This window comes from Chlorocebus sabaeus, chromosome 26, assembly GCF_047675955.1.
Source record: "Chlorocebus sabaeus isolate Y175 chromosome 26, mChlSab1.0.hap1, whole genome shotgun sequence".
Taxonomy (NCBI): Eukaryota; Metazoa; Chordata; class Mammalia; order Primates; family Cercopithecidae; genus Chlorocebus; species Chlorocebus sabaeus.
In genome coordinates this window covers 54,263,299-54,276,623 of record NC_132929.1, presented here as the reverse complement: position 1 = coordinate 54,276,623, position 13,325 = coordinate 54,263,299, and the positions used below count along the sequence as shown (strand labels likewise).

The window sequence follows — 13,325 nt, the reverse complement described above, 5'->3', positions numbered from 1 at the left end:
CATTTACATCATTTCTAACAAGAAGTCTGTGATATCTTATTTTCGTTCCTCTCCACATAGTGTTTTGTTTTTCTGGCTGCTTTTAAGATTTTTTTCCTTTTTCGCTGATTTTCAGCAATTTGGTTATGTTGTATCTTAAGGTGGTTTTCTTTGTGTTTATTCTGCTCAGGAGTCATTGAGCTTCTGAAATTGGTGGATTTACAGTTTTAATCCACCAATTTAAATTTGAAAATTTCTCAGACTGTTTTTCAATTAAAATAATTTTCTGGGACTCCAATTACATGTATGTTTGATTTCTTGATATTGTCCCACAGGCAATTTTTTTCCTTTTTTTTTTCTCTCTGAACTTTATTTTGAGACTATGTTTAAGGCTTTTTAGGCCAGGCCTTTAGATAGCCTTTACTTTAATGCCAATTTAGCCCCATCACTAAGACATGACCCTTCTGGGTCTCTGCTTAATGACTGATGGGGTCCCTCCATGCTGGTGGGAGAAAATGAGCAATTCCTATATCAGCCGCTGTTTGACTTCCAGCCCTGGTCATTGGTCTTCCTCCAGCTTCATGGAGTTTCACCCTATGCATGTGCAGATGGAGAGCCAATCAAAGACCCTAAAATAATTTCTAGAACTCTTTCTCTATATAGTTCTCTCCTCTCTGGCATTCTGTCTCACAAATTCTAGCCACCTCAGCTTTCCTGAGTTCTGATCTTGGTCACCTCAACCCAGTAAGACAACTGGGTTCTGTATTCTCCTCTCTCTCTCCCTCTCTCTCTGTCTCTCCCCATCTCTGTCTCTCCCATAGCCCAAAAATTGCCCCTGGGCAGAAAGCCTGGGCACACTTAGAGGCTCACCTCATCTGTTTCCCTCTCTCAGGGATATCAGTCCTGAGCTGTCTGTAGTCCAGTATCTGAAATAAATTGCTTTCTCTCCAAACAAGATGGCCAATGTGTACACGGTATTGGCACTGGGACCCTGGGTGCCAGCTGGGGCCTGCTGGGCCCACCCAACTGTTCTATTTGTCCAGTTTCCTAGTATTTACAGTGCAATGATGGATGTTACTCCCTTGTAATCAGAATCAGAAGTCTCAGGAATATATATTTTAGCAAAAAATCATGAGTTCACACTGATATTTCTGTTATTTCTATAACATTTCAAATATTATATTGTGAAGTTTTAGCTTACTTTTTAAATTTTATTCTTGTATTTCTTTTATTTTACCTTAAAATCTTAGTTCCTAATAGGATTAACATAATCCTATAGTATACATCAAATAATTTTGAAATAGTAGTATCAATATTATTACCAACAATAAGGCCGGGCACAGGAGCTCATTCCTATAATCCCAGCACTTTGGGAGGCCAAGGCAGAAGGATCTCTTGAACCCAGGAGTTCAAGATCAGTCTGGGCAACATAGTGAGACCCTGTCTCTACCAAAAAAAATGTAATTATGCAGATGTGGTGGTGTGAACATGTAGTCCCAGCTACTCGGGAGGCGGAGGCAGGATCATGGGAGCCCAGGGGTTTGAGGCTGCAGTGGGCCATGATCATGCCACAGAGTGAGAACCTGTCTCCAAAACAAAACCAACAAAACGAAACTCCAGAAACCAATAAGACTATTGCATATAATTTGAAATTCCTTTTTGCCTTTAGAGTAAGTGCCACTAAGAAAGAGGAATCAAAGTGCACTATTATAAAATTCCTTGATCTTGATGTAATTCTGTGTGTGTGTGTGGTTATGTTACTAACTTAGTACGTGGTCTAATTCATTTCTTTCTTTTTTTCTGCTGGTTCCTTGATCTTGGGCTAATTCATTTATTTCAGAGTGTTTTCAAGTTTTAGGAACTCATTTTTTCCCTTTCTAAAAATTTTTTAGTGATCCCCCACCCCCAGCCACAAAGATATGGCCTCACTATATTTCCCAGGCTGGTCTCAAACTCCTGGCCTCAAGCAATCCTTCTGCCGCCTCAGCCTCCCAAGTAGCTGGGATCACAGGCATATGAGCCACCACACCTGGCTTCCTTTTACATATAACTTTATTTTTCAAATGGTTGAGACATTTACATGATTCCAAAGTCAAAATCATGTGAGATAACACTCAAAGAATTTTTGCTTCCATCCCTTTCTTCTTACCTTTATTCCCTCTCTGCCTATACATAGTGAATTCAATCAGGTTTTGGTTTAACCTTCCAGAGTTTCTTTTTTTGTTTGTTTGTTTTGAGACAGAGTCTCTCTCTGGAGTGCCGAGGCGCGATCTCTGCTCACTGCAACCTCTGCCTCCCGGGCTCAAGCGAGTCTCGTGCCTCAGTCTCCCGAGTAGCTGGGATTACAGGCATGCGCCACCACACCTGGCTAATTTTTGTATTTTCAGTAGAGACAAGGTTTCACCATGTTGACTAGGCTGGTCTCGAACTCCTGACCTCAAATGACCCTCCAGCCCTCAAATGACCCTCCCGCATTGGCCTCCCAAAGTGCCAGGATTACAGGCATGAGCCACGGCACCCGGCCTCTTTTTGTAAATATAAGTAAATACATGTTTGCATACATATATTTACATTGCACCCCTTTCTTACACAAATATAGTATACTATATGCAGATTGTAAACATTCCTTTTTTCACTTAATAATATATCCTAGAAACCACTCACTCTCTGCACGTAGAATTCTCCCTCTCTCTCCTCTGTGCTCTGCTCCTCTCCCTCTCTCTCCTACAGTCACATAGCACTACTCCATTGTGTGGCTGGGTCATTGTTTGTTCAACCGAGCCCCAGCTCGTTTGGTGGTTTTCCTCCAATGAGGAGCCATCCCCAGCCCCCTGGCTATCCCCACCTTTACTGCGCCCAAGTTCTTAGGTGGGAAACTATGGGTGAAGGGTGGCAGTTGTCCTGCTGGGGTCAAAGGTCAGAGACGGGGCACCCAGAGACATTTGCTAAGCAGACTCACACAGGGAGATGGGGTACTTTTTAGAAGGTGACATTTCTCTTGCTGAAACCTGCTCTATTTTTCCTGTCAATGCAGGTCTGGAAACAGTTGCCACATCTAAAGGCAGTCGTGATATATAAAGAACCTCCTCCAAACAAGATGGCCAATGTGTACACGGTATGGGCAGTGGGGCCCTGGGTACCAGGTGGGGTCTGTTGGGCCCACCCAGCTGACCTAGCCTGCCTGTTCCCTGCATCTGGCTACAGATGGAGGAATTCATGGAGCTGGGGAATGAAGTGCCCGAGGAAGCCCTGGACGCCATCATTGACACCCAGCAGCCCAACCAGTGCTGTGTGCTAGTCTACACTTCCGGCACCACTGGGAACCCCAAGGGCGTGATGCTGAGTCAAGACAATGTAGGACAGACGCCTGGTGTGGGGGTGGGCAAGGGGGTTATGGGTGAATCTGGGCCATGGCTCTGCCCCAGTAGCCCCTGGGAAAGCTCCTTGGGCCCCTCTGCTCTAGGAGCTGGGATAGGTAGAACAGCCCATCAGTCTATGGCCCAGACTGAGCCCAGCAAGGGGGAGGGGAGGCCTGTCCTGGGGTTTTCAGAGCCTGCAGAGATGCCACAGGGGGCACCACACTGGGGCTGGCCCTCAGGGTGGCCACAGTTGTGAGCACCGCCAGGGCTGGCTTGTGGACGCTGCTGGGATCCATATACTTGTCCTCCAGATCACGTGGACAGCAAGGTACGGCAGCCAGGCCGGTGACATCCGGCCGGCAGAAGTCCAGCAGGAGGTGGTAGTCAGCTACCTGCCCCTCAGCCACATTGCTGCCCAGATCTACGACCTGTGGACAGGCATCCAGTGGGGGGCCCAGGTCTGCTTTGCCGAACCCGACGCCCTGAAGGTCAGTCTGCCTTTACTGTGCGTCCATCCCAGCCCGTGTGCCAGGCCATGTCCACATGTGTCCGTGGGCCCTGAGTGTGCATTTGTGTGTGTGCTGTTCCTGTGCATGTATCAGTCAGAATTCTATCAGCTGCAATGGGCACAGCCTGACTCAAATGACCAAACAAGAAGGTAAACTGCGCCGGACGTGGTGGCTCATGCCTGTCATCCCAGCACTTTGGGAGGCCGAGGTGGGCAGATCACAAGGTCAGGAGATCGAGACCATCCTGGCTAACACGGTGAAACCCTGTCTCTACTAAAAATACAAAAAATTAGCCGGGCGTGGTGGTGCGCGCCTGTAGTCCCAGCTACTTGGGCGGCTGAGGCAGGAGAATGGGGTGAACCCAGGAGGCGGAGCTTGCAGTGAGCGGAGATTGTGCCACTGCACTCCAGCCTGGGCGACAAAGCGGGAACCTGATGCCATTACATAAAGTGGAGTGAGAGTGGTTCATGGGACTTGTAACACGATCAAGGACGGGTGTCCTCAGAGTATCACCAGATGGCTACAGCCCTTCCCTGAATCCCAGCCTCACAGGATATACCTGTTCTTGGGACCCTTATTTTAACTGTGAGGAAAACGTTCCCAGAAACCCCCCAGCCAGTTTTCCTCCACCAGCATCTCAGTGTCCCAAAGTGTCACCTGTCTATTCTCAAACCAAATGCTGCCGAGGGGAATGGGATTCTTGTGTCTGAGTTAGACTCATGGAGAGTCGCCAGGCTCAGGGCTGGGATGAGACTGAGGTCCTGAAGCACTGGCTGCCTGACCACTGCCTGCCACCAGGGTTCTGTGAGCAAAAAGCGAGGCGACAACCATTGAGGAAACAGTATGTGCCATACCTTGTGTGCAGGTGTGTGTGGGTGCCCGTTGAGCATGTGTGTGCTGCCGGCATGCCTGGCTGGTAAGAGGGGGCCCCTGGGCCCCAGCTGCCCCGGACCCAACAGGGCTGCCTCTTCTGGTGTGAACAGGGGAGCCTGGTGAACACACTGCGGGAGGTGGAGCCCACATCGCACATGGGGGTGCCCCGGGTGTGGGAGAAGATCATGGAGCGCATCCAGGAGGTGGCAGCTCAGTCTGGCTTCATCCGGCGCAAGATGCTGCTGTGGGCCATGTCGGTGACCTTGGAGCAGAACCTCACCTGCCCTGGCAGGTACAGAGGGCCCACGGGCGGGAGGCCTGGGGAGGCAGTGCACTGGGTCATAACCCAAAACACAGTGAGGGTCTGATAGGCCATGCCTGTCCCGGCTCCAGTGGCCCGGCAGCTCTGGAGACCCCATGCAGATGCCCCATCGATGACTGGGCTTGAGCTCCTATGCGTTTCTCAGGGCCTGCTGGGGAGAGTCGCTCCACCTTTGGATTCTGACTGGGAGGACTAACTTGCTTTCTCAAGTGAAATTCACCTCCCTTGGAGCAGCTCCTGGCACAGTCTCCTGAGGTCTTCTGTCCTCAGTAGGTGGCCGGAGAAGGGGCCACAGTGATGAGGACTTAGCCTTTCCAGCCTTTTCAGCATCCCAAGTAACCCCTCAAATGTCTCACCCTTTCTGTCTTTCTATAGCTTTTAAAATTCCCACATAGTTCTATGGAGGGTCAGTGACATAAATCTGGCTTGGTTTCAATTTAGAAGTAGTTTCCATTCCCCATGTGTCTGTGAAACGGCATGTTTCATGAGATGTGTGTACATATCTGAGCATCCACAGCTTCATTTGCACAGACATGAAACATGAACATGCATGAACAAAGCAATTGTGGGCTTCACTGGGGTCCGACGTTTGTACATGTGTGTACACGAATACATACTTCAAGTCTCTGTGCATGTGTATTTTGTGTGCAAAATGGCCTGTGGCTTTGTTGTTGCCTGTACACCTGTACACAGCTGAATCTGTTTGGCTTCCTGGGTCAAGACACATTTGCACACAACCATGTGCCTGCATACCTACATCTGCATGCATGTTCCTGGGCAGGTTCAATATTCAAACCAACCAAGTGGAACAGACAGCTGGAATGGCCGAGCCAGGGTGTTCTCACTGAATACCACCCTTTTAGTGTGTGTGTGTGTGTGTGTGTGTGTGTGTGTGTGTGTGTGTGTGTGATTTCTTCCGTGAACCATTCTCCCTGTCCCACCAGCGACCTGAAGCCCTTCACAACCAGACTGGCAGATTACCTGGTGCTAGCCAAGGTCCGCCAGGCGCTGGGCTTTGCCAAGTGTCAGAAGAACTTCTATGGAGCAGCCCCCATGACAGCAGAGACACAGCACTTCTTCCTGGGCCTCAACATCCGCTTGTATGCGGGCTACGGCCTCAGTGAGACCTCAGGCCCCCATTTCATGTCCAGCCCCTGCAACTACCGGCTGTACAGGTGAGGCTCGAGGCTGCCGCACACACGCACACCCATGCGCCCTTGCTGGTACTCTTTTGTGTCTGCCTGCTGAGTGCCCGGGGACCACCTTCTCTTTGCAAGCCAGCTGGGTCCCAGAGACCTGGCCACTGGGCTATGGAGCCCCTGAGAGCCAACATTGCCCTCTTGGGCCAAGTCCCTAGCTTATCCTCCTCAGTCTAGTGGGAGTGGCCTCGGCCACTTTGTTGTATGAGTCTGTGGTTGAAAACAGCCTGCACAGCCCAGGTGCCCCCTGAACAGGGGTCTACCTCTGGAGCAGTTTTCCTCTGGCCCCTCCCTCTCATGGCATGGGGTGTGCTCCAGCATGTTCCAAGAGAGTGGATGGCCCAGGGGCCAGCTAAGGTAGGAGTTGGGGGGACCAGGCCAGCCTCCTAATGGGCGGTGAGGGCAGTCAGTTCTGGGGAGTGATTTGCAGGATCATCAGTGATGATTAAATAGCCCCTCTCCCTGCCAGCCTATCACAGTGCTCCAAGTTCTACCATTACCATTTCATTTGTTCCTTCCTTCCTTCATTCCCTAAAACTCTTAAATTGGCTCTATCTTTCAGCTGTAAGTCCCCTGTTAAAATACAAAAGCCCTGTGAGGGGATACCTTCTAGCCATCAGTGAAGACTGAGCTGTTGGGACCCCGGCTCCCCAGTGGGGGCTTGAAGGAGACAGCTCCCTCTGACCAGTCTCCCGGCCCCTCCCTCGACAGCTCAGGCAAGTTGGTGCCCGGCTGTCGGGTGAAGCTGGTGAACCAGGACACAGAGGGCATTGGCGAGATCTGCCTGTGGGGCCGCACCATCTTCATGGGCTACCTGAACATGGAGGACAAGACGTGCGAGGCCATCGACGAGGAAGGCTGGCTGCACACGGGCGACGTTGGCCGACTGGATGCCGATGGCTTCCTCTACATCACTGGGCGCCTCAAAGGTGAGCACCCCAGGCCAGGCGCGGTGGCTCTTGCCTGTAATCCCAGCACTTTGGGAGGCTGAGGCAGGCAGATTGCCTGAGCTCAGGAGTTCAAGACCACTCTGGGCAGCACAGCAAAACCCCATCTTTACTAAAAACACACACAAAATTAGCTGGGTGTGGTGGCATGCACCTATAATCCCAGCTATTCGGGAGACTGAGGCACAAGAATTGCTTGAACCCGAGAGGCAGAGGTTGCAGTGAGCTGAGATCGCCTCACTGCACACCAGCCTGGGAGACAGAATTAGACTCTGTCTCCAAAAACAAAACCAAAACAAACAAACAAAAAAAGGCAAGCGCCCTGGACAGCTGCAGTGGAGTGGGGGCAGGAATTCCACTGCCACCACTGTTTATACCAGCTGCTGGTCTTGAGCCTTTATTAAGTGTCACGCACCTTTAGTGACATAATTTTATTTACTCCACTCTCCTATGGGGCACATACTATTAACCTTAAGTTGTTAATGAGGACATCCAGAGAGGTTAAGTAACTTGCCCAATGTCACCCAGCTAGTAAATGGTGGAGTTGGAAATCAGACCCCTAGAGAAACAAGGCAAGTCTTTCCAGAAGATTCAAGAGCATAAGTATTATGTATTTTTATATGCAACACAGATGTGATGGGGAATAGCATGCAAATTGGATATAAAATTTAAAATAAGACGAACTTCCCACAGGGACAGGTATAGTTGGGGATGCCTCTGTGGAAGGATGTTCTGCCTGCCTCACCCAAGTTGGTGTCATGCCCGCAGCACCCACGTGGGAATCCCGCACCAGGGCTTCATGGGGGAAACTGAAGCTAAGTGAGTGGGGAAACTACTTTGTGGACATCATGCAGGCAGTGTGCGACCATGCCCAGGCCCCAGCTGATGGCCATGGAGGCTCAGCAACCCCAGGGAGGGACAAAAGGTCGCCGTGGCGTTTGGGCCCTGGGATGTGCAGGCTGGTGAGCCCAGGCAGGTACCCTCCAGTGAGACCCCAGGAGTGACAGGTGGCTGCTTGGATGTGCCATGGGCGCCGCCTAGTGTGCCTCTTTGTAACGGCAGATGAGGGGACCCACATCCCTGCACGGGGGAGAATAGTAGCCAGAAAACCAAATTCAACCAGAGCTGGCCCTCCTTTCAGAACTAGTATAGTGAGAGGTAAGGGTCCAAATAGTTTTTCTCCAAATACATACCCAACTGACATGGCATCCTTTCCCCATTGCCTTGCAGTGATACCTTTGTCCTTTATGAAGTGACTGTCTATGACAGGTCTATGTGTGGACTCTATTCTGTTCCCTTAGTCTATTTGCCTATCCGTGCACCAATACCCAGTGTCTTAATTTCTATAGCTTTATGACAGGGCTAGATATCTGGCTCAGCCCTACAACCTTGGTAGTCTTCTTCAAGATGACCTTGGCTATTCTTGGCCATTTTCATTCCCATATGAATTTTAGAATTATTATATGTTTCCTCAAAAACCGGGTGGAATTTTGATTTTGATTTCATTGAATCTATAGATCAATTTGGTGAGGAAAATACCTCTTTATAATATTGTCTCTTCCAATTCACAAATATGATAAATCTCTCCATTTACTTAGGTCTTTTTAAAATTATTATTATTATTATTATTATTATTATTTTTGAGATGGAGTCTCGCTCTGTCGCCCAGGCAGGAGTGCAGTGACGCGATCTCGGCTCACTGCAAGCTCCACCTCCCGGGTTCACGCCATTCTCCTGCCTCAGCCTCCTGATTATTTAGGTCTTTTTAAGTTTCTCTCAATAATGTGTTATTTATTTATTTATTTATTTATTTATTTATTTATTTTTGAGACAGGGTCTCGCTTTGTTGCCCAGGCTGGAGTGCACTGGCATGATCTCAGATCACTGCAATTTCTACCTCCTGGGCTCAAGTGATCCTCTGGTCCAGCTTCACCCTCCCAAGTAGCTGGGACCATGAGTGCAAGCCACCACACCTGGCTAACTTTTTATTTTTGTAGAGAGGGGGTTTTGCCATGTTGCCCAGGCTGGTCTTGAGTTCCTGAGCTCAAGCCATCCTCCTGTCTCAGCTTCCTAAAGTGCTGGGATTATAGGTGTGAGCCACTGCATCCATCCTATGTTTTCTAGCACAGAGATTTTTGCACATCTTTCCTTATATTTACTTCTAAGAATTTTTATGGTATTTTAAATAATATCACTTAAAAGATTTTTTCAGCTCAGATGTTGCTGCAAAAAAATTTTTTGTCTTCTATTTGTTTGCTGCTGGTATATAGAAATACAACTGCTTTTTGCATATTGGCTTTGTATTAAATGACCTTTTGTGGATCATTTGATCAGACCACATATTCAATCCAGTAGTGTGTATATTCTTTTGAATTTTCTATGGACACAATGATATCATCTGCAAATGACAGATGAATTTTTTTCTTGCCGTATTGCACAGGTTAGGACCTCCAGGACAGTGTTGAATAGAAGTGGTGATAGTGGTCATCCTTGTTTTGTTCCTGATTTCAGGGGAGAAGCATTCACTATCTTATCATTAGTATGTTTGGCTGGGCACAGTGGCTTACACCTGCAGTCCCAGTACTTTGGGAGGCTGAGGCAGGAGGATTGCTTGAGCTCAGGAATTTGAGACCAGCCTGGGAAACATAGTGAGATCCTATCTCTATTTATTTAAAAAAAATTATTAAATCTTAAAAAAAGTATGTTTGCTGTAAAAATTTTTAGATGTTCTTTATCAGATTAAAGATGTTCCTTTCTAGGCTTAGTTTGCTAAGGGTTTTAAAAAATCATTTACTAATGGTAAAAGATGCTGGTGAGAATGCAGAGGGCGGTGGTGAGGAGAAGAGGGCAGGAATGAGGTAGCAATGATGAGGCATATGTGAGGGAGGCTGGGTTTTTGTCTTCCCACATTTCCAGAGTCTGTCTTTTCCTCTTCACCTGACTTCTGCTGTCCTAGACAAACCCTGATCATCTAGACACTTGCCATGGCTTCCTCTCTAGCCAGCCTGCCCCCTGAATAACCACTCTTCACCCCAGCTACCAGAGTATCCTAAAACTTTGATCTCACACCATTCAGTGATTCCCACCTACCTGCCCACAATCCAGCTCCTGAGCCAGCACTGGAAGCCTCTGAGATCTGCCCTGATTCTCTCCAGCCTCTGCCTCACTTGCTACCTGCAGTTCCCTTAAGGCCTGTGAGCTTCTGCCTCTGTCCTGCCCTCTGCCTGCCAACCCCATTCATGTTCAGCATGCAGTTGGACCTGATGCTTCCCTGCCCTGGCCCTGCAGCCCCTGTGCCTCCCTCTGTCTCGCTGCCCCCGTGCACTGTGGGCTCCTTGCAGCCATGGACAGCCTTGTTCTATTCTGTGCCTGATGTCAGCACAAGACCTGTGCACAGAATGTGGCCAACTAATCTTTGTTGAATTAGATAGAAATGAGGGACAGGAGTATAGTCTCACTAAAATTAGTCAATGTGCATTCGTTAAATTTATTTTATTTAATTTATTGCCATCTAGCCTAGAAGTAAGCCATCATTACTATCAGAGAACAGCAGGCTAGGGCACTGAGTGCCTGGCAGTCTGTTGGACAGAAGGAAAGAAGGGGAGAGGACCTTCCAGGGAGAAAGGCGCAAGCAAGGGGAGAGGCATCCTAGCAGGGCAGGTGAGAGCATGGGCTCTGGAACTGGACTGGATTTAAAATCTTAGCTCTGCCACTTACTAGCATGTGAGCTTGGACAAGTTACTGAACGTCTCTGTGCCTCAGTTTCCTCATCTGCAAAACAAGAGTGTCTGCTTCATTACAGGTTTATTGTGACAATTAAATGAATTACTCTATGTGAAGTGCTTAGCATGGTGGTGAGTGCTGTGTGAGTGACAGGGATGGTCACTTTGCTTAAGCAAAGGCAGGGAAGGGAAATGACAAGGGCTATTTGGGGGCAGGAACTGGGGCTGGCAGAAGGGGACATGGATGAGATGCCTGAGCAGGCTGAGTCTTGGATGACAAGCTGAGGAGAGGGAACCCTGGGTGAGCATCTGTCGTTGGGGTGCTGGCAGCAGCCCCCCAGCAGGTGAGTTGCTTTGGAGGGCCTGCCACTGCTTCTTGGCTCCCAGAGAGGGGGCGTCTCCAGCTGTGCTGCCTGCTGTGCTGAGGTTTCCAGGCTGTGGCTGAGGCTTGGGTTGTGGTTCAGCTGGGGCACCTGGACTACATTCTGTGCCGGGGGCCTGGCCTTGCCTCCCCAGAATTAATCATCACAGCTGGTGGGGAGAATGTGCCCCCTGTGCCCATCGAGGAGGCCGTGAAGATGGAGCTACCCATCATTAGCAACGCCATGCTGATTGGGGACCAGAGGAAGTTCCTGTCCATGCTGCTCACCTTGAAGGTGTGTCTGGGGGGCTCCGGCTCAGAAGGAGCAGCCAGTGAGGGGGTCTGTGGGTCTGGCTGGCAGCCACATTCAGCACAGGGGACATCCAGATCTCATGGCTTCATTTTGGAATGACTCAAGTCCATGCTGCCTGCACTGTTGGAGCAACTGTGGCATGCAGAAATTCCTTCTGTCCCACATAAGCCACCGTGATGATCCTTTACAGGTTACTGGCACTTTCCTGTTTACAAAGTGCTGCTGCCCTCCCTCGTTGCTCTCTGCAGGTACTTGAGCCCCAGGGTGGTAGACAGGCAGGAGTTATGGTCCCTGCTTTAGAGACAATAACGTCACTGACTGAGCCCTTCTAATTATCAGACCACTGCTCCTTCCACAATAACACGAGGCTCAACACAGTAGCAGCTACTCATTCTAGAACCGTCTCTTTGAAACAGAGCTCACATGATTCACACCCTTGCCGACAGCAGTAAGACCTCCTCTAGGACCAGGGCTTACGTCTTGTGGGGTAAGGCTTGGTCCTCATCTGATCTCTGGCTTTTCAGTGCACTCTGGACCCAGACACCTCTGACCCGACTGATAATCTGACTGAACAAGCTGTGGAGTTCTGCCAGAGGGTGGGCAGCAGAGCCACCACAGTGTCTGAGATCGTAGGGAAGGATGAGGCCGTGTACCAGGCCATCGAAGAGGGGATCCGGAGAGTCAACATGAATGCCGCAGCCCGGCCCTACCACATCCAGAAGTGGGCCATTCTCGAGAGAGACTTCTCCATTTCCGGTGGAGAGTTGGGTAGGTTTTTTTCTTTTCACCGTTGCAACGGCTGTGTGGGAAGGCAGAGGCCATGGCAGTGCCTAGGAGGTGCCCGTTATGAAGCAGCCATGGCAAGGAGAAGGTCATGGCAGGAATCTGGGTGGCACCCATCTACTTCCTGTTGGAGGACACTGACGGCTCCATGCATGGGCTTGTGGTTATGTGGAACCTGTTGAATGTATAAGATATGTGCTAGAACTTTCTTTTTTTTCTTGAGATGGAGTCTCGCTCTGTCACCCAGGCTGGAGTGCAATGGCACGACCTCGGCTCACTGCAACCTCCACCTCGTGGGTTCAAGTAATTCTCCTGCTTCAGCCTCCTGAGTAGCTGGGATTATAGGCATGGGCCACCATGCCCGGCTAATTCTGTATTTTTAGTAAAGACGTGGTTTTTCCGTGTTGGTCAGGCTGGTCTCGAACTCCCGACCTCAGGTGATCTGCCGGCCTCGGCCTCCCAAAGTGCTGGGATTACAGGCATGAGCCACTGCGCCCGACTTTCTAATCTGAACATGACATTTAACTTGGCCTCGACTATGGGACTATTTTCCCCTAAAATCACAATGGAACTACCAGGCCAACACCAAGGCCCTGTTAGTGTTCAGGCTGGAGTCACGTGGTTCTAGGGGTGAGACTACTGTGATCTTCTGGAAAGTCAGCTTGTGTGATAAAGGGATAAGGCTGTTCCGGAGCACTGCCTACAGAACCAGGAGAGGGCTCTGATGCAGCCTCAGCTGAAGTCACTCTTGGCTGTAGCCAAGAGATGTTCATGGGGTATTCATGGAACAGGGGAGGTAGAAATGGTTATGCCAGTGATTCCCTCAAATTCATTAAGGCTGAACCCAGACGCAATTGTCTACAGCAATGCTGAGCTGCAATTAGAGACCTTGAGCTTATCTGGCTGTCTGCTGCCAGCACACTGAATGCAAGGTCAGACAGACAGAAGATGTCCTCGC

At 49.6% G+C, this 13,325-nt stretch overlaps 1 protein-coding gene across 1 annotated transcript in view; it reads left to right on the top strand.

Moving 5' to 3' along the window:
• ACSBG1 (acyl-CoA synthetase bubblegum family member 1) overlaps nt 1-13,325 on the top strand; it is a 64,851-nt gene that overhangs the window by 50,266 nt on the left and 1,260 nt on the right. The window contains exons 6-13 of the mRNA XM_008015727.3: nt 3,014-3,094; nt 3,184-3,333; nt 3,650-3,826; nt 4,831-5,012; nt 5,987-6,217; nt 6,953-7,170; nt 11,427-11,566; nt 12,109-12,352. Coding sequence (XP_008013918.2) covers nt 3,014-3,094; nt 3,184-3,333; nt 3,650-3,826; nt 4,831-5,012; nt 5,987-6,217; nt 6,953-7,170; nt 11,427-11,566; nt 12,109-12,352 — 1,423 coding nt within the window. The remainder of the gene's footprint in view (nt 1-3,013; nt 3,095-3,183; nt 3,334-3,649; nt 3,827-4,830; nt 5,013-5,986; nt 6,218-6,952; nt 7,171-11,426; nt 11,567-12,108; nt 12,353-13,325) is intronic.